General features: G+C 38.2%; 1 protein-coding gene across 2 annotated transcripts in view; it reads left to right on the top strand.

The window, feature by feature from the left end:
- The window catches only part of PRKG2 (protein kinase, cGMP-dependent, type II), a 98,819-nt gene that overhangs the window by 62,259 nt on the left and 10,407 nt on the right, over nt 1–26,153 (top strand). For both annotated transcript variants that reach the window (XM_003790052.1, XM_003790051.2), the window contains exons 15-17: nt 19,559–19,722; nt 23,664–23,786; nt 25,299–25,361. In XM_003790052.1, coding sequence (XP_003790100.1) covers nt 19,559–19,722; nt 23,664–23,786; nt 25,299–25,361 — 350 coding nt within the window. The remainder of the gene's footprint in view (nt 1–19,558; nt 19,723–23,663; nt 23,787–25,298; nt 25,362–26,153) is intronic.

Here is a 26,153-nt window from a genome sequence, read left to right on the forward strand (position 1 = left end):
GGAATAATTTTTGGCCAGGCAGGGTGGCTCACGCATGTAATCCCAGCAGTTTTGGGGGGGTGAGTTTGACAGATCACTAGAAGGCAGAAGTTTGAAACCAGCTACGGCAACATAACTGTAGAGACCCTCATCTCTACAAAAAATAGAGAAGTTTATCTACTGTGGTAGTGCATGCCTACAGGCTCAGCTACTCAGGAGGCTTGAACCAGGTGGATCCTTTGAACCCAGGAGTTCAAGGCCACGGTGAGCTGTGACTGCACCATTGTAATCCAGCCTCAGTGACCGAGACCCTGTTTCTGAACAAATAAATACATAAATAAATAACTTTCTTTCCCATTAGCCACTATTATCCATTCTGCTAATTTATTCGCTAACCAGCTAAGTAAAGAGTAAGAACTCTAGCTAGCCTTTAGAGAAAAGTAAGTGCTGAATATCTGCATTTCTATCTAGATACTGAACTAGATATCCTGAAATCCTCTCTGTACAAAATGGGTACTGAATGAAACATAAACAGCATGGAGTGCATAAGGCAGCATGGGAATTCCTTTGGGGCTGGGACCAAGTCCAAGTAGTTGTGTCTGTTGGAAATCAGACATCGAAGCTGCCATCTTGTGTGTACCCAGCAATCATAGGTGGCCTAGAGGTCTGATTTTAGTAGTTGTGCGCTGCAAAAAAAGGAGACCAAGCTTTGGATCTGAGCAGTGAATCAGACAACATTATATAAGGCCAAGAATGACATAGATTGAACTCTCAGAGAAACAGAAAAAAAGAAAAAAAATTTAAATTTGTATTGACAGAGTAAATGCAGGGAAACATGTTTTTTTCATTATTGGCTCTTGGTAGAAGAAAAAGCTCTTTTCTAAGAATTCTTGGCCACAGGCTGGTCTTAATGGAGGTTGGGTGCCCAGTCTACAAGGTTGGAAAAATCTAAGCAAGAATTTAAATGAAAATGAATCCAAGCATGCTCAAGTTCCCAAGAATAAATGTATATTCTCTCTGGAAGAATGTACTCTCAAGTCAGGACATAAAGAACTGCTGGAGATAAAGTTCCAGGGAACATGAGCTCATGTTTCGAAAAACGAAATAAACGTGTAAGGAAAAAAGCTACCATAAGTATTAGTCTCCAGAAACAAAGAACAAACAGAAGCAGAGGCGTAGTGCCTCATATATTGGAGTTACCAGATACAGAGTGTAAAATAAATACATCTAATGTATTTTAAAAGTGAGAGAGGGATAAAAAATAAAGAAGGATAAGAGATTCTTTAAAAAGATATAATAGTTTTGGGAAAAAAGTAAAAGGAAAAGGATTTACTAAGAAATAATAATAATTGAAATGAAATACCCAATGGAAACTTTCATTACTGGTGTAGCAGGCTGTATTTGACTATCCTTTTGATGGGATTAAATATATGTATAAACATGTGTGAAGGCATTGGAGAGTAACAAAACGTCGATATTCGAGCCTTAAGATCAGGGAATCACTTGGGTGAGATCTACAGAAACAGCTAGTATACCTCTGTTCACTTCAGGACACTCCTCAGTTCGTAAAGAAATGGGGAAGAAGCCATTAGTTCACATCATGTCTAATGGTGTTACACTGAACAGTTTTCATTCAATTGTGAACAAGACAAGAATATCTGTTTTTATCACTTTCATTTAACACCATAACAGAGGTTGTAGCAGATGAAATAAACCGAGAGAGAAATAAAAAGCCGAAGACTAGAAAAGAAGAAGTTGCCCGTCTTTATTTGCAAGCGACATGCGTTTGTACGTAGAAATGCCTAAGCAATTTGCCAAAGAAGTACTAGGAAGAATAAGTGAAAAAGTTTGATTATAGGTACAAAGGCAATATAGCAATTAAAATTTACAAATGAAATAAAATTAACTTTTATAATGTCAAAAATTATGAAATAATTTTGAGTAAATTTAATATGTGAAAATGTATAATACCTCTACATTAAAAACCACAAAATATTACTGTTAAGATGTCCACTGTTGCCACATTAATCTACGGGCTCAGTAATATTGCAATCTGGATCTGAACAGCCATTTTTTTTTTTAGAAATGGAGAAGTTTATTTTACAATTTACATGGAAATGTACAATGTTTAGAAGGTCAATAACTACTCTGAAAAAGGGCAGAATTCAATAATTTGTACTATCTGACATCAAGACTTACTTTAAACTTACAGCAATTGAGGCAGTGTGATGTGAGGACAGACAAAAAAAAAATCAATCTAATAGAATAAAGGCCAGAAATAAACGTATACATTCAGCAAAAGAGGAAAGGCTAGTTTTTTCAAAGGCATTGTCGAAACAACTGGATATTCATAAGTGGGGGGAAAATGACCTGAACCCTTCCCCCCACTACATACAAAAATTAATTTAAAGTGGGTTATAGACCTATAGACCTATAAATTACCTAGAAACAAACATAGGATAATAACTTTACAACTTGGTGCAGGCAGAGATTTCTTAGAAAATAAATAGTATTAATCTTAAAAGAAAAAAGGATAAATTAGACTTTCCCAAAATTAAAAATTTCTGATTATCAAAATACAGTGCCATAAACTCAGACAAAATATTTGTAATATATAATTACATGACAAGGTGCTTTTGTCCAGAAAACATAGAGAATTCCTATTTTTAAAAGTGGCCGATAAGTCTGAAAGAAAATATAGAAATGGTTATGAAGCCATTTCGGGAGTCATCAAGGAAATGCAAATTAAAACCACAAAGCGGTGCCATTTTATACCCACTGGAATTACTATAATTAAAAACTTTGACAGTTTCATGTGTTGGTGAGGATATTCCCCTACATTTCTGGTGAGAAAAGAAAATTGTCAACCATTTGAAGAATGGTTAGTAGGTCTCTCTCAGTGTCAAACATAGATCTATTCTATAACAAGAAACTCCTTGGTATTTATCCAGGAAAACTAAAGTCATCTTCAAAAATCTTGGACACCAATGTTTGTAACAACTTTATTCCTAATAATCCCCAAAGAAGAAACATCTTAAATACCCATTGTCAATTGGTCGTACAAACATATGTAGTAGTGCATTCAGCAATGGAGGACTGTTCAGAATTAAAAAGGAATTCATGTCTTCAGGCAACGAAATGAATGAATCTTTAATATTATATTGAGCAAAAGAAGCTGCGCACAAAAGAATACCTTCTGCAGGATTACATTCTTCAAATTCTAGAACACATGGTAGAAATAATACAGTGGCTGCCTCAGGATGAGCATTTGACTGAAAAGAAGCGTGAGGAAATTTCCCGAGACCGTGGGAATGCTTGGAGCGTGACCTTTCAGTGGTTATGTTGCATCAGTGTAATCTGCATCAAAATTCAAGGAACTGCAGGCCAAAAATATGTGCATATTTTGCTTATAAATCAATTTGGAAAATGTAGTGGAAAGGTTAAATAGCAGATGATTGACAAAAATCAAAAGGGAGGAAACCAGCAAGCTGAAAGATAAATGTAAATTATTTACATGGAATGCAGAATGGAGACATAAAAGGATGAAAAATAAGAAAGGGAAATAAGATACCTGGAGAATAGAGTGAGAAGGTCTTAGAAAGTTCAATTGGAGCCCCAGACAAAAATCATACACAGAGTGAGGGAAAAGCCGTATTTAAAAAATAATGAGTGAGAATTTTCCGGACATTCTAAAAGATATCAATCTGCAACAGATCCAAACTGGGGCAAATTGTATTTGTTCAAGCCCCCATTTTTACATAATTAAATCACTTCAAAACATGATGGCTTAAAACCATTGTGGGTGGTTACCATTAATGATGAATGGATTATCTTGTATGATCTCACTGTTTCTGTGGGTCGTGAATTTGGAAGAAGTTCAGCCAGGAGGTTCTGACTGGAGGTCTGTGAGGCAGTGTTAGTCAGACGCTGGCTGGGGCTGCAGTCACCTGGAGGCTTGCAGATCCCCCGGGGCTAAAGGATCCAACCCATGACTCACTCTTGTGCTGGCAGGTCGGTGCTGGCAGGGAGTCGAGCCCTTATTTCTGCTCTTCCTGGGCCTCTCCCTGGGCCTCGTTCAGTGTCCTCCGTACATGGCAGCTGCCTCACCCCAGAGAGACTCAGCCATAGACCAGGGAAGAGCAGCAGGCCTGTGAACGCCTGCTTTGAGATGTCACACACCAGCACTTCCAGTATATTCTGTGGGTCCCCAGGGCTGGCCCTGATGTATTGTGGGAAGGACTCTCCTGAATACCAGGAGAGGTGTCTCTGCAGTGTTGACAGTTGTAGTAGTGAAAGTACGAGTCCAAAACAAAGATCAACTCTTAAAAGTTCTTTTATCAATGAGAAAGGATGGTGTACACATAAAGAAACAAAAATGAAGCTTTCTGTTGACAGCTCAACAACAGTAACCAGAGCTAGAATGCAGTGGACCAGCGTCTTAAAAGTTCTGAGAGAGAAGAACTGACAAACTTGGATTGTAAGTGCAGGGTCACTGTCTTTCAAGAAGATTGAAATAAAGGTGTTTTCAAACAAAGATGAAAGGTATTTTTACTCCTACATACAAAGGATATGCTTAGGGGAGAAGAAAAATCATCCCTGATGAAGGGTTTATGGGTTTAAATCATTTAAAAATGAAGGCATGAGCTGATAATTATCACTCTAAGATATGGTATTAAAATGAGAATATGTTAAGTAACTGAAGAACAGCAGTGTGTATACGGGGAGTAGGTGGATTGGACGGAAAATTGGACGAGGAAATGTCATTTTAAAAGAAAGCAGCAAAGGAGAAACAGGAAATCCAGAAAGCAGTAAGAGAAAGAATAAATTGAGGTAACAAAAAAAACTCACCTATGTAAATGGACTTAGCTTTCCAGATTAAAAAAAGATTGTCAAATGATTTAAAATTATATAAATCACCCATGTGATGCTTACAAGAGATGAGCTTAACATATTAGGATGCACAAAGGTTAGAATTAAAAGGATAGAGAAATGTATGTCTGGGAAATATTAAACATATTTAAATGTAGGTTTCATCATATGTATTAGGTAAGAAATATTCCTGTGATCAATAGGATCACTATAGATTGATGAAAAGTCCATTTCGCCAAAGTGATGTAAAAGTCTAATCTTTTAGTTACCTAACAAAATGTTTCAAAGATGAAAAGCAGAATTTTGCAGGATAAAGGTGTGAATGATTATGAAATTTTAATATAGCTCTCTCAGAAATGGATAGAATATTTAGACCAAAATCACTGAAGCTTTAGAAGATGTATACCACACAATTAATAAACTTGATCTAATGGGCTTGTAGAATATTACTCCTAATAGATGGAGAATACACATTAGCACAAATTAAATCATATACTGGACCATTAAGCAAGTTTCATCTAACAGCAAATACAGGAATTGGGCAGACAGCCCAGCAGAGCTACTTCAGCTGAGGCTCCTGAGGGGACCAAAGTTGGGGTGGGATGCCTGGTGATAGCGTAATAGGAATGCCATCTGGGTGATGGACGCGTGGGCAGTCTTGGACACAGTGTCTTTAAGGGTGAAAGGTTCCTTGTAAGAGGGACCTTGTCTCATTCCACAGATTCTGATAAGTAGAATTTTGAACCTTCATCAAATTTTGGCAATGTCTGTGAGGGATCCAGATGGGAAGTGAAAAAAAAAGTGGTTTTGTTTGTTTGGTTGGTTGGAATTCCAGCAGAGGAAAGAAGAAAAACAGGGAAAACCTAGAAAAAAGACTTAAATATGGGAAAGGTCAAGAGTTCGTAGTGTGTCTCTGGTGGCTGGAGAGACCTGCTCTTCCATGATGATAGTTAAAATGCTGAGTTTCTCCCGAGGGCTGAAGATTCCATTGTACTCTTCGTCCCCAAGTCCTAATTGAACCTGTCAGCCTGATTTGTTCCAAAGTGGTTCCCACCTGCGTCCACTCTGTCTTTATTAGGAAACACAGTGGGTGGGGTTGAAGGATTAACAACTACGGACCACATCCTTGTCTCCCACCTAACCAACCCATAATTTTCTAAATCTCTCTCTGCCTTCCAGACTAAGGAGTGCTGATGAAGGCAATAATGGTTAAGGGCCCTTCTGCTTATAATGAATAAATCAAGACTAATATAAACACGTAGGGCAGCTTACAGAGAAACTGGATCTCACCTGAAGCAGAGTTTATATACTAGCTAGGCTTCTTGGGATTTCTCAGGAGAAAACCTGCTTATATCACATCAAATCTTAGCTGTCCCTCAGCAATAAATGTTCTATCTGATTGTGCTATTAATGCATGGGAGTATTACATCTCAGCCAAAACTCAGTCTGCCTCGAAGCTTTTGTAAAGGATTGAATAACAGAGCAACTTAATCTCACATATAAAGATATATTATAGTAGAAAACAAATTAAATGTTGATATTGTTGCCTGATCTTTTATGATCTGTCTCTCCATGCTACTATCCCATGATGGCAAACTCTGCTGTTTACTGGTGACCTTCCCACATCGCTTAGCATTTAAGAATGAATGAAGGGCCGATGAGTCAGCTTCCCCTCACTCTCAAAATAGAAACTTACCATTTTTGTTTGTTGGTTTTAATGTTTTTTAAGTTGAAATTTACATAAAAAAACCCCACCAATTATCTCCATGGGATTTTTAAAATACTTTAAAATAACTCAAGGGTCAGTGAAATTTTGATGAATATTTAGAAATAGAGTTTCATAGTAAAGTATAGAGCAACACATGTGGGTTGCAGCTAAAGCCAGAGTAATATTTATAGCTTAAAGTGTTTAAAAAAAAAACAAGAAAGATTAAAAATTAATGAACTAAACATCCAACTTAAAAAATTGGGGGGGAGGGGAAAGGGAAGAAAATAAAACCAAAGAAAGGATAAGAAAAAAATAAAATAAGGAACATGAATTAAATATAAAATGAAAAGGACAGAGATGGCCTAATTTTGAAAAGATTAAAGAAATGAACAAATCTGCGTAAATTCTGGTCAAAAGAAAAAGGGAGGAGATATAGATAAATACTATAAAGAATAAATGTTATCTTAAAGCAGGAATTTACATGGATTAGAGAGCACTTGGGCACCTCTAATACCTATAATACCTGTGAAGTCTCAGATAATGTAGAAAAATCTAAAAAAACACTTAACCAAACTAACCAAAGGAGAAATAGAAAATCTGAATGGTTTTGTACCGTTGAAAAATTAGTACCTTGAAGGACTCAAAGTGTTAAACTTATGCAGATTCCTTCACAGAACGTTAAAGATACTTTGTATCTTATTCTGCCAGGCTGGTGTAAACTTGATTTTCCAAAGGAAACTTCTAAGACAAATTAACGTCCGTTCTCATTCATGAATTCAGTACATGAATCATAAGCAGAATATTAGCAAACTGACTACTACAACGAATACAAATTCATAGCAATGTATCATAACCAGGTTGGATCTATTTCCAGATGATAAGCATAATGTAACATTAAAAATTCTATCAAAAAAGCCTTTGATTTCCTAGTTCTACATGTAAGGAACTTAGAAGTCACAGCAACTCCTAACAACAGGTAAAAAGCTGAACAGACTAGAAAAAAAACATCAAGTCTTCTCAGAATCTGTAAGAAAGGTAAGAACACAGGGTAAAGGGCAGTGTCCACAGTTGGCAGGGCAGACAGGAGAATGCAGGGAGTCACAGCTGACCAAGAGCAAAGACTCCAGAGAGGAAAGCTTCACAGGAACCAGTGTTGGGCTCGGGAAACCTAGGCTTACTGATGCCTTACTGGAGACTCAGTAAAGACTTAGAAACCCTAGGGGAACTGCTCTAAGGAGGCCTCCACACTTTTGTAACTTTCACCTAGCTTGGCTAAGTTCCTACTGTAAATATTATAGAAAAATCCCCTCATACTTCATGCAGGAGGAGGGGAAAAGGAGCCATTGAAAAACATTTCACAGCATTCTATTCTTATCAATGAGGCCTGACTTCTGGAGAAACTGGTTAACCAGGCCCCAGTCTCCTGGCATATTACAGGAGTGTAGCTGACCTGTGCCCACCTTCAGTGCACTCTAGCCATCGTGCCCCACTTTAGGGGAAAGCTCCCAGTCCAGGGGCACAGGCCCCTTGGAAGACTGAGTCTTCCTCCTGGGCCTATGGGATGCCTCCCCTACCCATTACCAGCACATTACTCAAGGCCTATTTACCCTAGTTCCTCTAACCCAATACATCATGTCTGGCTATAAAGTAAAAATGATAGGGCACACTTAAAGGCAAAAAACAATTTGAAAAGACAGAGCAAGTATCAGAATCCAACATGGCAGGGTATTTGATATCAATATCAGACCAAGGAAGTTAAAATAGCCGGGATTAATATGCCAAGGACTCTAATGAGTTAAGCAGACAGTGTGCAAGAGCAGAGGGTCAAGGTCAGCAGAGAGATGTAAATATTTAAGAAAAAAAAATATGAGAATGTCAAAAACAATGTAATGGAAGGGAAGATACAGCTGAGGCAAGAATCTCTGAGTTGGAGGAAATAGCAACAGAAATCTGCAAAACCAAAAATCAAGGAGAACCAAGAAGATGAGGAAGAAGATCCCCAGACCGTGGGGCAGGGCCAGAGGGTCAGTATCCACGTAAGTGACAGGAACACTCACAAAGAGAAGGCAGAATGAAAGGAAAAGAGGCAGCGTCTGAAATAATCACGACGGAGAATTGCTCCAAACTAACATCAGACACCAAATCAAAGATCTAGAAAACTCAGAGAAGGCCAAGCAGGATAAATGCCCCTGCCTGAGAAAACCCTACACCTAGACTTATCGCATTTAAATTGTAGAAAATCAAGGAAATAAAAAAATCCAGGAGAAAGCCAGAAGTGGGAAAACACTCCACCTATAGAAGAACAAAGATAAAAATTACACCCAGCTTCTCAGAAACCACACAAAGGAGAAGAGGGTGGAATGAAATCCTTGAAGTATTGAGCAAAAACCCACCCATCCAGAATTCTTTACCCTAAATAATCGTCCTTTGGAAGCGAACAAGAAATAAACACCTTTCCAAAGAAACAAAAAAAGGAGAGAATGTGTTGCCAGTAGACCTGCCTTGCAAGAATGCGAAAAGAAGTTCTTCAGCAGGAAGGGAAAAAATATATCAGGGCAGAAACTCAAATGTACATAAACAAAGGAAGAGCATCAAGGAAGGAACGAGAGAAGATAAAATAAATACCTTTATCTTTCTTCATTGATCTAACAGATAACAGTTTGTTCAAATTCATAGCATACTCAACTATGGATGTTCATCTATACACGCCCACAAAAATAGAGGGTGCAAAAGTGTCTACACATTTTAATAAAGAAAAAACTGGACTAAGCCTGTACTCAACATATACCAATAACAAAAGATGAGTGCAAGTCATGTTTGAGCATCTCTTATAATTACAGAAGTCAAACAGGATTGTTAACAATTTTAGTACATTTTTTTCATTTCTTAAACTTTGTATGCATTTTTGGCAACCTTTGCATGTGTTTATATATATAAGTAAAAGGAATGACTGCAATCATATAAGGGACAGGAGAGAGGAATCAGGATTATTTTGTTATTATTGGGTACTTGTACTGCCTGTGAAGTTACTAGTATCATTTGAAAGTGGACTTGGATAGTTGTGCATGTGTACAGGGAACTCTAGAGCAAACACTAATAGGATTTAAAAAATTATAGTTGATATGCTTAGAAAGGGGATAAAACTAAATTACATAAAATGCTCAGTTAAAAACACAAAAGGCAGAAAACAGGTGTATAGAGTGTACCACAAAAAATAGGAACGAAGAATAAGGGCACCAAATAGGAAATAGTAAAAAATATGATAAATATTAATATCATTATATTGAATATTACTTTAAAAATCAATGATCTAAATGCATGAATTAAAAGGCAGAGATTGTCAGAAAGAATCAAAAAACAAGACTCAACTATGTGTTCTCTGCATGAAATTAACTTTAAATATAAAGACACATAGATTGAAGGCAGATGGAGAAGAATAACCCGTGTAAACACTAATCTAAAGAATTAGTGGTAGTTATGTTAGTTTCTAACAGGGAGACCTTAAAAGCAGCAAGAGTTAACAGGAGGTAAATAAGGGTTCAGTTCTCCAAGAAGACATAAAAATCTTGAACGTGTAAGTGCCTAACAACAAAGCATCAAAATATGTGAGCCAAAACCTTCTAGAACTTCAAGAAGAAATAGAAAATCCACTATCTTAGATGGGGACTTTAGTATTCCTGTTGGAAATGGACAGATCTAGTAGACAGAACATCAGAAAGGGCCTGGTCAAAGCTGATAGTACCACCAATCAACTGGATATAACTGACATCCGTAGACCACTTCATCCAACAATAACAGAATACACATTCTTCTTAAAATCACACGAAATATTAACCAAGACAGACCACATTGTGCCATCAGACACACCTTAACATATTTAAAAGAATAGAAATAGACAACATAGGGCTAAATTAGAAATAAATAACAGGAGGATAATCAGGAAATCTCAAAACACATAAAGGTTAAAAAACACGTTTCTAAATAACATATAAGTCTAAGATGAAACATCAACAGAAATTTAAAAATATTTTGAAATATGGCCAGCTGCGGTGGCTTGGGCTGGTAATTCTAGCACTCTGGGAAGCTGAGGTGGGAAGATTACTTGAGCTAGGAGATCAAGACCAGCCTGAGCAAGACCCCATCTTTACAACAAATAAAAAAAATTAGCTGGGCCTGGTGGTGTGTGCCTGTATTTCTGGCTATGCAGAAGGCTGAGACAGGAAGATCACTTGAGCATAGGAGTGTGAGGTTGCTGGGCGCTATAATGATGCCACTGTACTTTAAGCCAGGTTAGTGGAGTGAGACCCCGTCTCAAAAAAAGACTAGTTTGAATTAAAATGAAAACAAAACTTATCAAAATTTGTGGGATGTAGCTAAAACATCACTTAGAGAGAAATTTATAGCATTGAATGCATAAGAGAAGAAAGATCTAAACACTCCTTTATGCTTCTGCCTTAGCAAACTAGAAAAAAAGAGCCAATTAAATGCAAAGTAAGCAGAAGAAAATAAATAATAACAATTAGAGCAGAAATCAATGAGCTTGAAGCCAGGAAATTAACAGAGAAAATCAATGAAACCCAAAGATGCTTCTTTGAAAAGGTTAAAAGAAGAAAGAAAAAAAAAAGAATTCTCTAGCCAGGCTAACTAAGAAAAAAAAGTGAGGATGTAAATTATTACTATTAGACATGAAAGAGAGGACATCATTACATATTCTATAGAAATTTATAGGATAATAAAAATACTGTGAAGAGCTTTATGGCCACAAATTGTATAACCTACATGAAATGGACTAATTCTTTGAAAGACACAATGTTCAAGAGTCGCACAGAAATAGACAACTTGAATAGTCCTTTATCTACTTAAGAAATTGAATTAATAATTAATAACCTTGTGAAGCAGAAAGCACCAGGCTCAGATAGGTTCCCTGGTGAATTCCAGTCCACACTTAGAGAAGAAAGTATACCAGTTCTTTCCAATGTTTTTCAGAAGACAAAACTGAGGCAATACTTTTAATGCATTCAGTGAGGCCGTAATTACCCTAATATCCATAACAGACAGAGACATTACAGGAAAGGCAAACTACAAACCAATTACCTCTCATGAACGTAGATGCAGAAAATCACAGTGAAATACTATCAAACAGGACCCAACAATGTATAAAAGAATTACACACTGTAACCAAACAAAGTTTATCCAAGTATGCAAAGGTGGTTCATCATTTGAAAATCAAGTAAGGTAATCCATCCCTTCAAGGATACACATGATCATTTAAACAAATGCAAAAAAAAATTATCAAAACCTATTATTTTTCAAGATTGAAGCTCTTAAAAAACTAAAACTTTATCTCAACTTGATAAAGAATATCTCCCAAATCCTACATTGTAACACATACCTAATAGTGAGAGACTAGAAGCTTTGTAAGATTAGAAGTAAGGCAAATACGTCCCCCCTCATCATCATACTGGAAGTTTTAGTTAAGACAACAAGGCCAGGGAATAAAAGGTATGGAGATTGAGAAGGAAGAAATAAAACTGTATTTGCTTACAGATGACATGATTATCTATAGAGAAGGTCTGTAAAATCCATAAAAACAATCTCCTGGAATTAATTAGTGATTATAGCAAGATTTCAGGATGCAAAGTTAATGTAAAAAAATCACCTGCTCTCCCAAATATTAGCAAAACATAAGTGGAATTTGAAATTCAAAACCACTGTACCATTTACAATGATAGCCTCAAAAATGAAATACTTAGGTTTAAGTATAGTAAAACATGTGTAAAATCTATATAGGAAAACTACGAAACTCTGATGAAAGAAAGTAAAGAACTAAGTAAGTGAAGACGTATTCCGTATTCATGGATTGGAAGACTCACTATTCTCAACAGGTCAGTTCTTCCTAACTTGATCTATGGATTCAATGTAATTCATATCAAACTCTCAGTCGGTTATTTTGTGGATAGCGACAAAACGAATGTAAAGTTTATATGGACGGGCAAAAGATACAGAGTAGCCAACACAGAATTGAAGAACAAAGTTGGAGGACTCACACTACCCAACATTAAGACATACACTGCAGAGTTACAGTACAGAGACAGTGTGGCAAAGTAAAAGATCAAAAGATGAGTGGACCAGAGTAGAGAAACACGCAAGAGACACACAGAGTCAACTAGTCTTTGACAGAGAAGCAAAGATAGTACATGGAGCAAAGTTAGACTTTTCAACAAAAGGTTCTGGAATGAGACATCCGCGTGCAGAAAAAGTGAATCTGGACACAGATTTGGCACCCTTTGAAAACATTAACTCAAAATTGTACATGGACCTGAATGTGAAATGAAAAACTGTGAAACTCCTAGAAGATAACATAGAAGAAATTCCAGATGATCTTGAATATGGTAATGACTTTTTTGATCCAACACCGGCTACATGGTGCATGAGAGAAGTGATTGATAAGCTGGATTTCATTAAAATTAAAAACTTCTACTCCGTGAAAGGCAATGTCAAGAGAATAAGACAAGGCACAGGCTGGGAGAAAATATTTGTAAAAGACAGATCTGATAAAGGACTGTTGTCAAAAGATACAGAAAGCACTTACCTAAACAGTAAGAAAGCACACAAGTTGGTTAAATAACGGGCAGAAACCTGAACAGACCCCTCACTGCAGAACATACACACACGTCAGAGAAGCATGTGAAAAGATGTTCAAGATCACAAGCCCTTAGGGGATTGCAGATTAAAGTGCGATGCCGTCGCACCTGCGCTACAGTGGCTAAACTCTGGCTAAACTTACAGCGCAACCCCAGGGAGGACGTGGGGCAACACTGTCCTTCACTGATGGTGGGAATATGGCACAGCCATTCTGGAGACAGTCTGGCAGGTTTTCACAAAACAAAATGGGCCTTATGATCCAGCTGTCATGTTAGTTGACTTTTACCCACAAGAACTGAAAACTTCGGTCCACACAAAAACCTGCACACAGAAATGTAAAGCAGCTTTATTCATAATTGCCCAAACTTGGAACCAACCGAGATGTCCTGCGGTAGGTAAATAGATAAACTATAGTAAAACCAGGCAATGGAATATTTTTCAGTGCAAAAAAATTTATTAAACCATGAAAAGATATGAAGGAAGCTTAAATGCATATTACTAAGTGGAAAAAGCAAATCTGAAAAGGTTACATACTGCATTATTCCTCTATATAACATTTTATAAAGGGCAAAACTATTGGAGACAGTCAAAAGATCAGTGGTTGTGCCAGGGTTTGGGGCAAGAGGTGGGGATGAATAGGCAGGACCCCGGATCTTTAGGGCGGGGACAATATCGATACTTTGTATGAAATGATGACTGATACCCGTCATCGCACCTTGGTTCAAACTCACAGGCTGTGTGACACTCGGAGTGAACCCTGGTATAAGGTGTGCACTCCACCAGCAATTTTGATGTTCTCATCCATGGTAACAAATGTTCCACTCTGGCGGGGATATTGATAATGAGGACAGCTATTTATTGTGTAAGGTAACAAGAAGTCTATAGGCAGTCTGTACATAATTTCTTTCAATTTCACTGGCCACTGTATAAAAATATAAAATATTTAAAAATTTTTATTAAATCACCACCTTAACAGGTTAATAGAGAAAGACAATCATGTAGTCTTCCCAATACATGCCAAGAAAATTTCAATAATTTCTACATTCAGTTATGCAATTTTTTTTACAAACTATGATGAAAAATAAATTTTATTAATTCAGTGAGAGGTACCTAACCAAATTTAGAGCAAACGCTACATAATTATGAAACGTTAGAAACATTCTCTCAAAAGCTACTTAGGATTTTACGGGAGGTCCTATCTAATATGGTTAACAGGTAGATAAAATCCATATAATATGATTACATCTAGAGAAATTAATTTTTATTTATTTATTTAATTAATTATTTGTTTGTTTGTTTTTGAGAAAGAGTTCCACTCTGTTGCCCAGACCAAAGTGCTGTGGCAATATACCTCACAGCAACCTCAAACTCCTGGGCTGAAGCAATCCTCTTGTCTCAGCATTCCACGTAGCTGAGAAGTTCAAAGTGAAATGAAAAGTTATTAAAATTAAGTAGAGGGTTTAATATGTTTATAGATATAAGATGAGTAATATGAGAATTCAGTGTATTTTTTAAATATCAGAAACATAGTTGATAAGCAGGAATCAAAATGCCATTTATAAGTGCATGAAAATATAATGTATTTACGACTAAGTTTAACAAAAATCTATAAGAGCTTTATTTAGAAACTTCCAAAATTTATGAAAAGATATTTAAGAGACCTAAATTAATAGATACTATGGCTCATTCTTCTGGGCACAGAGCTCAGCTACGTATTTCACCCTCCTTTGTGGTGATGTGTGACTATGTGGCATAGTTCTAACTAGTGACGTGTTAGCCAAAGTGACATGCGCCCCTGTCAGACCTGGGCTGCGAAGATTTCGAGCAGCTGATCTCTGCACCCTTTCTGGCTTGTTGCCAGTGAATACAGCTGATTGAAGATCACAGAGCCCTCAGATGGAAGGAGTCCATGTCTTTGAATCATTGCTTAGCTCCAGATTTAATATACTTCCAATGGAAATTCCAGCAGAGCTTTTCATGAAGCTTGGAAGCTGATTCTAAACCTCTATTTAGAGTAACCAAGGACCAAAAATAGCCAAGACATTTCTGAAGACAAACAAGGAGAACAGGGTGGAAGGAAATTGCTCCCCCGTATATGAGACCTAATTATAATGCAATGGCTCAAGTAATTATTAATGGAGGAAATGCAGGTTAAAACCACAGAGATTTTATACTCATAGAAAGGCCTAAAGTAAAAAGTTTATATTATTAATCCTAAAAGATGGTGAGACTGTGGAGCCATTGGAACTCACGTGTTGCTTGTGAATGGGGTGGCAATATAGTGCAAACTCTATGGAAAATAATTTGGCGATATCTACTAAAGTTCAAGATACCCTGTCTTTGACCCAGCGTTTTTACTCTGCTACATGTGTGCACTAAGTAACATAAAAAAGGAGGTCAATAGAAACATTTATGTAACAGTACTCAATTAGAAACAACACAGTATCTGTCAACAGCATAAGACAAAAAAACATGATGTGTTAATTCACTGGTGTTGGGGGATAGCAGTGAAAATAAATGGGCCAACTTCACAAATGGAATTTTTGAGTTAAAAAAGGCAACTTGTCCAAGAATAGAGATACTAAAATTTATCAAGAAAATTTCAAACTGTAAGGTCTTTAGTGATACTAAGTATGATGTGGTTAAATTAGAAATGGTTAAATAAGCAAATGAGAAGCGCCAGAGTGATGTGAGCTGCCGACGCTGTGCTAGAGGGCGCTGTGGAGCAGCACAGGGAGCTGGACAGGCTCTGTTCTGGGTCAACTAGTGACAGGTGCAGGGATGTTTTTATTCTTACACTTCATAAACTTGTACATATGTCACACTATTTTATCTATGCTAAGGATTGTCTGCCCCCAATAATAGAAATCATCATGAACTACAGCCATATTCTTATTGCCAGATCATTATTTGCTACACTTATTAGGAGACAATTAAGGTTTTTCTACCAATGTGCTTAACGCATGCTTTAGTTTCTCCCTTAAATAGCTTCAACTTCCTCATCAATTTGCCTGTACTAAGATGGTTTCTTTCTAAAGTTGGTTCAAATCTCACCTCGTGCTAGTATTCACGACCTTCCTGGACCTAAACACACCTCATTGAAACCGATTAATGGTTATCTCTTCATTCAGTTTATTTTTTTCTTAACCAAACATGGGTTGAACATTTGCTATGTGATGAACATGGTTGGTGTACAAGGTGTACAAGCCTCTTCTCAAGGAGTGAGATTTATTCACAAGCAGACCTGCCGTCAGAGAAGTTAATTGTGGAAGATATACAGTGTCAGCAAACCTCGTAGGAGAAAGGAGTTGATTCTGTAAAGTCACAGAAGGCTTCAGAAGGGTGGTGGCATATGAGCTGAGCCTCAAAAAATTTTTCCAGTTTGTTCTTGTGAATGCAAAGCTTCCCTTCATTTTGCCACTAAACACACTTAAATATATCAGCGGCATCACCATGTCTGCATAAGGAGTGGGTCATCGCCGTGAAAGGCTCATGGACCTCATACCATAGCCATCAAAAACATCTGTGGTCACTTCTTTAGTGGATGGACATCAGTGGGACATTAAACCGACTTTGGTTGTGGGTGGACAGGATAAACAGATTCCATCTTACCCTTGTCTAGACTTGGATAAAGTGACTGTACTCAAAATGTCAACATAAATTTGTTTTTGGAATGTTGTGTCTCCGTGAATCATCTGGCTTAATTAGACTGGTCATTTTGTGTCCATTTTTATGTGACCAAGAGAACCAATATCTGACAAATTTACTGACCCAGAGACAAACTTCTGGGAAAAAGCTCATTCTTACTGGACACCAGCTCCAGCAAGCCACACTTCTCATTTTTCTATTTCTGAATGATGCAATTGTCACTCCAGATTTAGTCATTTAGAAACTTTAACCAGTTTGTTAAAATCTTTGGCAACAGTGTTTTAAACTTTCGGCATAACATCAACCGTCTTTAATGGTGGGCTCGGATGAGACAAGGGAAGCCCTGTGCACAGATTTCCAGATACCCTTCTTGAAAACCCAGTTTTACTATTAGAATTTTGGAGAAAAAAAAAAAGGAGGAGGAAGTCTATTTTCTTGTCTTCTAGGTTGAACCCTTTAAATATAAATCATTTCATGCCACACCTCTTTGCTTACTCCTACAATGACATCTTAGGGGGAAAAAGGTCTTTCTGTGGTTTAAAAACGACTCAGTAGCTGAGTACCATGGCTTACATCTGTGATGCCATCACTTGAGCCCAAGAATTCAGGACTAGCCTAGGAAACACAGCAAGAGATTAACACACAAAAAAATCAAATACAAAACAAAACAAAACCCCCCAACACTCTGTAATGTGCTCACAGTCCTTTCTTTCCTGCCTTTCTCTCCCTCACATATTACTGTCCAGCCACACTGTCCCTCCGGCCAGCTCTCCAACCTGCTGCCCATGTCCCATCTTCAGTCTTTGTACTTGCTCTTCCTTCTGGCAGGATCACTCTTGCTCTGATACTGAGAGAGCTCTCTGTCTGATTGCACTCGGCTTTCCACTCACCTCCACTCCAGTGCTTCCTTCCTAGAAAGTCCTTTGATACCTAATGGTATTCAGTAAGTAATCATTGGATGAATAAATGGAAGAACTTGCCTTTCTTTAGCTTAAGGAGTTGGGGAGAAAAGGACTGAGGCTTTGTAGTAGTCTGTGTGATGGCATGAGACAGGGGTAGTGTAACTTTTATAGAAAACACACAGAATTTGACACAAAAGATTTGGGACCTTCTCTGTCAGGCGTGTGACTTTCCATAGGTTTGAGTTTCAGTTTCTTCTGACCGAATGGATTAGACCAGCGGTTCTCAACCTGTGGGTCGTGACCCCTTTTTAACAATGAAAAGACATTGCGGCATTGGGAAGGTTGAGAACCACTGGATGAGACCAAAGTTGATATCATCAGTGAAAAGAGAAAGTAATATGTTTTCATAAATCTTAAAGCTTTAATATCATTATTGCCCTCTCTTTGGGCCAATATGTAAATATTACAAAAGCTAAACCAGCAATTCCATTTTCAGAGCTGCAGAGACTCCTAAACAGCTAATGAGCTTCTAGTCATCCTTAAAACAAAAACTTAGATGCAATTTAAAAAAAATGGGTTGAAAGGGTATTGTAAACAAACAAAATATAATAAGTTCTTATATGTATACATACAAATGAAGGGGTAAGCATTGCTTTCCTATCTTTTTAAAATCAAGTCTTTGTAAAATTAGCTAGGATTTTCATATTGGTTCTCTCTCTGAGGAGTCAGTAGATGTGCTAATCTCAGCTGGGTACAAATTTTAATTTTGTAAGATCCCCAGCCATCTCTTAGATATAATCTTTATGAGTCAGTCTGTGTGGATAAAAAAAAGTAAAAGCCCACTTCAAATTAGGTGGTTTAAATCTCTCTTTTCTCATAAGAAGATCCCTGCAATTATGTGGTAAATACTAAAAAGTATCATGTATTTAAGGTAAAATAGAGTTTTTAAATATTAACATTTGAAGACATAAAGGGAGGCTGGGATTCTATAGTTCATTGACTCATACATTTTTTTGGTTCAGGCATATTTTGATGTATTATATTGCTTGTTTAGTTTTTTAGCCAAGATTATTGCTGTTTACTCTGATAGTCCATGGATAACAAAGCTATTAAAATGGACATGTTGAAGTCCAGGAACAGTTTGTGTGCATTACTTGAGGAAGGTGGAGGGCGGTTTTGTTAATATAATGTCTGTACACAATGAAGATGAAAAGTGTGTGGTAAGGACTCCCGTGGAGGGAAACCAACTATTTGTTTTGCAAAGCAGGATGTCAGTCACACATGGCCTCACAATTAAGTTCGCAAAATCATCCTAGAAAAAGTGCTGTGTACCTCATTGCTGAATCACCACGATCACTAGTGCCAAGTCAGATCAATAGTGGGATTCTTTTTCTGGACTGCAACAACAGCACTGAGGGCCATTCCTTCACTGCCCGCTCATGTCCTCTTCCCCGTACATTACACCATTGAATTGAAACTTATTGGGCCTTGCTTGTCCTGAGCTTCAGATTTGTGTCAAGGCTCCCCTTTGCTAAACCTTTCCTCGCATCCTCAATGGGTCGTGGACATAGAGGTGTGTGCATGGAGCTTTCCCAGTGCGACTAGGTGTGCACCTGACCCTGCCGAGGGATACGTGAGGGGTGTGTGTGTGTGTGTGTGTGTGCGTGTGTGTGTGTGTGTGTGTGTCTGTGTGTGCTATTAAAGGAAGGGTGGGGGGGTCTAAAGAAGATTTGGGAAGTTAGAGGAAAAACTAAAGAGGAGCGTGATTTTATGGTCTCTAAAATATTTATTCGACATTATTTTCCAGGTTGACTTTGGATTTGCTAAGAAAATAGGATCTGGGCAGAAGACATGGACATTCTGTGGGACCCCAGAGTACGTAGCCCCTGAAGTCATTCTCAACAAAGGACACGACTTCAGTGTGGATTTCTGGTCGCTGGGAATTCTAGTGTATGAGCTGCTAACGGGCAAGTACGTACCTTCAAGTTTCTATGGCCGCTGCTTCAGAGACGCAGAAATAACTTGGTAGTGATCCAGTGTATATAACTTAGGAGTTCAGCATTTTGGAAAAGTTTTAAAGGGTGATGCCTTTTCCTCTTTCTGTTATTTCATGTACAGTGAGCTTGCGAGTTTATACCATGGAGAAAAGATTCAGGAAGGTGAAGGAAAGGAATGTAAATTGCTGTGGTTTATCTAAAATGCAAAGGCCAGTTACTATGGATAACATGTGAAGTAGGTGAACGTTTTGATGATCTAGCATAAGAATAGGAGAAGGAATGAAAGTTGTGGGCTATGTTATTATTTCCTCTTTTTTTTTTTTAATTAAGACAGTAGCAATCCATTCAATCCGTTGATCAGTTAAACCAAATCTGCCCAGGCTCTTCCATCTTCCAAGCAAACCACTAACCTGAGATGGTCAGAGAAAGGCCCCTTTCTGGGTTTTAATTTTTATCCCCTCATCAGCACCTTTCTAAAGGTGCTAATGAACAAGACACCACAGGGGTTTCAGCAGTTAGAATTGAATTGTCATTCCTGAAGAGATAAAAGGACTAGATGAATGAATCCATGATCTCAACTATTTAATGCATGTGCACACACCCGTGTAATGTTACCTTATGTCTGTCAATTACTGAACAGCTTACAAAGAACTCACATGTGTATCATCTAGATTAGTTCTCATAAACTTGCATGGGAGAGAGGAATTGTTATTTTTTTGTAATTTAAATTTTTATTATGATTATTTTATGACTTAAATTTTATAGATTAGGGAACCAGGTGAGAGAACTCTGTGCCTAAGATCAGTAATTTGATGCCAGGACTCTAAATGTGATACACTTTCCATTATGCATGAGTGTCATATACTGTGCATGTACTTAAAATAGACACTGATTTTAAATTGCACACGAACCTTATGGACACCTGGCTGTGTGTTTGTGATGTGATGCATGGACACAAGCACAGGATAGAAATTAATGTTCTTCCTGGTTTTCTACCTCCACTTCTCATTATTCCTATAACCCTTCATGACCAAATATTCTCAGTCTTAATTTCAGATTTGCATATTAAATCACTTTATAAATAATTGGAATGAGCCACTGGTGGGGATACAGTCTTCACACGTACTTTTTACAGGTGTTTCATAGAAGTGCTCTGAACTTTCTACACTCCAGGCTTCAGTGTTACATTTCCTCTGGCTACAGCTAACGTCTTTGTCCACATGCACTGAGCAAACAGATATGAAACCTGATTTTATACTATCTGTAATCATTTGAAATATCTATTGCTGAAGGGTCTGAAAGAAAGTCTAGATTATTTCCAGACAGTCATTTAGAGAGAAAAGCCATTTAAGGTTTTGGGCACAAGGAGTTCTGTCTCGAGAATTCGTCTCTTTATCTCTGGGAAATTTTCTCAGCTGTATTTTCAAGACACTTGATGGTTAGTGAAGTTTGCTGCAGAATATAAATCCCAGTCCCCATCAGCTGGCAGAAATTGCTCCAAGTAGGGAAATAAAGGAAGGGGAAAGAACCCAACAGCGTAGACCCGCTAACGTGGCTTCAAGCAGTCATGAAGAAGCTGGGAGATTGGTTTTTGTAAATATTTTCAGGGGAAAGCATGAAAAAACTTAATTTTAAATGCTCTGATCTCTGGAGTGCCAGAAGGTAATGAAAATGAAAACGTAATTAAAGAACAGAATAAAGCAAACAGAAAGCCAATAAAATAATAAAGGTATAAATATGTCAAAAACAGCACAGCAATAGTTTTTTTCCCCCTACGTCTTTCTATTCATAAGTGAAACAGATTATTGAAAAGTCGGTGCACTGATCTTGTTTCAAGTTTATTACCAAAGGTGGAACTCTGAGCATGGGAAGATCTCAAGCAGGAGACTAAGAGAGAGAGTGGTCTGTACAGATCATCTTTAGTTCTTAAAAATTAAATACAAGAAAAAAAAAAAAGTGTGTTAAGATGTCCAAGTTCAGTGGTCAGTTATTAATTTTTTGCTCCTCTTAGCGGCACTTCCCTCCCAACGCTCTCTCTGGCTTGGTTTCTAGGACCCACTTTTCTTTCCTTACCCCATCCTGGTGGCTCCTTCTCAGTCTCCATCGCCAGGTTCTTCCCACCTTCCTAACCCCGCATCTCAGCTTTCGGCAGCTTCAGTCTCCCCCACTCACTTCCCGGGTGATAGCAGCAAGCCCTGTGGTCATAAATGTTATATAAAAACTCTCAAATTATACCCCCAGCTCGAACCTCTTCCCGGAATGCCAGACCCATAAATCCAGCTGCCTGCTTAGCCCGTCATTCGGATGATCACCACAAAACTCGTGATTTCCTTCTCTATGCCACTGAGAACCCTGCCCTGTCCCCATTTTCTTCTTTTAGTAAATGACATTATACTCTATTGTTCCCTAGACCAAAACGCTAGCATCAGTGTTCTTCATTTGTTTTTTTTTTGAGACAGAGTCTCACTTTGTCCCTCAGTAGAGTGCTATGCTGTCACAGCTCACAGCAACCTCAAACTCTTGGGCTCAAGCAATTATCTTGCCTCAGCCTCACAAGTAGCTGGAACTACAGGCACCCACCACAACACCTGGCTATTTTTTTAGAGACAGGGTCTCGCTCTTGCTCAGCCTGGTCTCCAACTTGTGAACTCAAGCAATCTACCTGCCTCTGCCTCCCAGGGTGTTGGGATTACAGGTGGCACGGCCCACTGCCCTCAGCCAGCATCATTCTTTTTTTTTTGCAGTTCTTGGCCGGGGCTGGGTTTGAACCCACTACCTATGGCATATGGGGCCGAGGCCCTACTCCTTTGAGCCACAGGCACCACCCGCCAGCATCATTCTTAAATCCATTCTTTCTCCCACACACCACATCCATCCCATTAGCAAACCCTGTTGTTTCCCATCTGTCTCCATCAGCTCTGGGCCACTGTAACAGAATTCCCCAAACTGTGTGACTTACACACTAGACATTTATTTCTCACCTTTCTGGAGGTTGGAAGTCCCAAGTCAGAGGGTTCTGGGGAGGGTCCCCTCCCGGGTCTCTAGGAGGGTGCCGGCTTCTCCTGTATCCTCGCATGGTGGACCGAGGGCCAGCTAGCTCTCCCGCCTCTTAGATGGGCACTAATCCCAGTCACGGGGGCTCTTCCTCAAGACCCTAATATCTCCCACGGGCCCACTTTCAGATACCATCACATCGAGATTAGGTTTCAGCATATGAATTTGGGGAGACACAAGCATTCAGTCCACTGCACAGCCTGAATGTTCTAGAATCCAACCACATCTCACCAATTCCACCAGTACTGCTCTCGGTGAGCCCACTGGGCCTCCTCCCTCACCCCTCACTACCACTGTCACGTTTATCCTCCACACATTTTTAAAAAGCTTTCTCTGACTGCTGTAACCAGATCCTCAAGTCAGGATATATTCCCAGGTCCTTCCCACAGCCCAGTACTTCTGTCTGTGTTGCCCTTGTCTCCTGCAGTCTTGCTCCCTTACTCCACCAACCACACCTGCTATTCCGCAACTACGCAGGACCACTCCTGACTTCTGGCCTGTGCACGTCCTGCCTTAGAGCCCATGGCCACAGAAAGAGTGCCCCTCATTCACTCCTCCTCCTTACTCAGAGCTCCACTCTCTGCCCCGCCTTCATTTTTCCTTTTAGTGATCACGACCACCTGAACAGCGATGTGTGTGTCTTTGTTAAGTGATATGAAATTAATAAAGTGATTTTTATAAGATACATTCAGATTCATTATGAAATGACTAATGAGAGAGAGAGAGGCAGAGGGAGAAAGAGATAAGGAGAGAAAGAGAGAGAGAAAGGAAAGAGAGAGAAGGAAGGAAAGAAGAAAGAAAGAAAGTGTCACATGTGTCCAGACTCCAGTCTTACTGTGTCCTCTTGTGAATTTTCCCCAGCCCACCCTTTTCTGGGATTGATCAAATGATGACCTACAATTTAATTCTCAAAGGAATTGAAAAAATGGATTTTCCTAAAAAGATAACAAGGCGGCCTGAAGATTTGATTCGGAGGCTTTGCAGGTGAGAATGGCTGTGGGTAACCCCTTGTCTTGGAAAGAAACTGTGAAGGTTTCTGGTTTCTGCTTCTATGCATTTAAAAACTAGGTTGATATTTGCTCTTTTTACTTCTTTATGTAACTCAAATATACACACATCTAAGAAAAGTCATTTTCTGATTTGCAGTCTGAGGAGTCTGAGTTTACCTCGTGTTGCAGAATTACAGTACTTACAGCTTAAAAAGACATCAGAGTTAGTTTGGGAATCATCTTCATCTGCTATAGAGCAGATAGAACCACAAACCTTGGGTTAAAAAAGGAGAGATTGATTTACAATCTCCTTGTTTTGACAGAAAGTCAGTGGAGATGATGAAGTGTTCCTCCATGGTCTCGTTCATCTCCGTTTTTTCCAATGTAATCCTTTAGTCTTGTTTTAGGTTACTCCCAAATTTCTGATTGCTATTAAAGATTATTTATTAGAGAATAAAAGACTTCTAGATTCTGATTCGTTAAGTTTTTCTGGGCTTTTTTGTTGCTGTTCTGGGGTTTGTTTGTTTGTTTGTTTTCTTGTTTTGAGGCAGGGTCTTCTCTGTTGCCAGGGCCAGAGTGCAGTGGCGTCATCATACCTCACTGCAACTTCAGACTCCTGGGCTCAAGCAATCCTCCCGCCTCACACACCTCTCCTCACTGAGTAGCTGTCCCTACAGTTGGGACAGGACCCACTAGGCCTGGCCAATTTCTCCATTTTTTGTATAGATAAAGTCCTGTGGTGCTCTTGCTCAGGCTGGTCTGGAACTCCTGGCCTCAACAATCCTCCAGTCTCAGCTTCCCAAAGTGCTAGGATTACAGACCTGAACCACAGAACTGGACCGTGCACATTTCTTAAGCATTAAAATTTAGTAAATTAAGAGTGGCAATCTAGTCACGGGTTGCCAGTAGGAATTCCTATATGCTTCTAAGATTCCAGCTTAGATGTAAATAATCCCCTGTAGCTTTTCCTGTTTTTCTTAGAAATAGCAAGATAACATTCCCTGTCCTTTCTAACAACTATTCATAGCTCATTTAAAGTGCTAGTTTAAGTGTGTGTGTGTATGTGTGTGTGTACAGAGGATGCCAATAAAAATGTATACACATTTTAAGCAGGAGAAAAAACTGTATTAAAATTATAATATTCAATTCATGTTTGAATTCTGCAATTACAAGAGAGGCTCAGACACAACTTGTATTCATCTTTTGTTATTGGTATATATTCAGTATTACAATTTTAATACAGTTGTTTCCTTTCTTAAAATGTGCATACATTTTTGGGGCCTTCTCTCTCTCCCTCTATGTATCCCTAAATCTAAATCAGTTGTGGCTCCTTTGTGGAGGGGGCCTGGTCTTTTTCCTCTGCCTATACTCAGTGTGTGGGCTACAGTAGGAACTCTGTGACTGCTATTAAATGTATTAATTAATTAACAAATACATGTTAAATTATAATTTGAAATTTGTTCACGTATAATCATTTAAAAATGTCTTTTAAAAATTATTATTTCAGGCAAAACCCAACAGAAAGGCTGGGAAATTTGAAGAATGGAATCCATGACATTAAGAAACACAGGTACATACTTCTTTTCTCAGAAAACAGAAATTACAGAACAATGTGGTAATGTTGACAGCTCCTCTCGGGAAACCAGAGAACGTCCTTTACACACTCGATTTTTTTTTTCTTTTGGTGCTTTGGTTTTTATGTATGTTTTATTAGTCTTAATCATAATAATCAATCTCAAAGTGATTTCTCTCAAGTTGGAAGTTCATATCTATAATGAATGAGTTATAAAACAAGTTACAAAATCATTTATTCAAGTCTTAGCAATTTAGCTTTTCAGCCATTGCTATCTATTATTATTTCTTAATATCAACTTGGATTCTGTAAGGAGTTAAGTTCCGATTATGGTGTTTAATTTGTAAATAAAGTAGGATGTCATTAGTCATTGCCAATGATTAAGAGGATGGATCAGCTAACTCAACTGCTAAATAGTATTCTATTTCAGTTTTAATTAATATTAAATTAATTAATAATATTTATTTTTTTAAATGTAATTTTTCTTTGAATAGCTCTCTAGATTCTAAGCCTAGTGTTGTATTTTACTTTATGGCTACAGGACATTGATTTCCACAGACCTCCAAACCAAGCTTCATCATTGTGCAGTAATCCAACACCCACCTTTTCCATTTCTGCAAATCCTAAAGCTTGCCTTCAGAGGCATAGATAACTTTCCGAAGAGATCCTCTCTGATTTGATTAAATATGCAAATGTGGCAGTTCTAACCTTCAAGATTTTTGTTTGTTAAATAGGTGCCTGGCTAAGTCCTGCAATCTTCAAGATGTTTGCACTTTGCTTACAGTTCAC

This window comes from Otolemur garnettii, unplaced genomic scaffold (assembly GCF_000181295.1).
Source record: "Otolemur garnettii isolate 467f Iridium unplaced genomic scaffold, OtoGar3 scaffold00039, whole genome shotgun sequence".
Classification (NCBI taxonomy): Eukaryota; Metazoa; Chordata; class Mammalia; order Primates; family Galagidae; genus Otolemur; species Otolemur garnettii.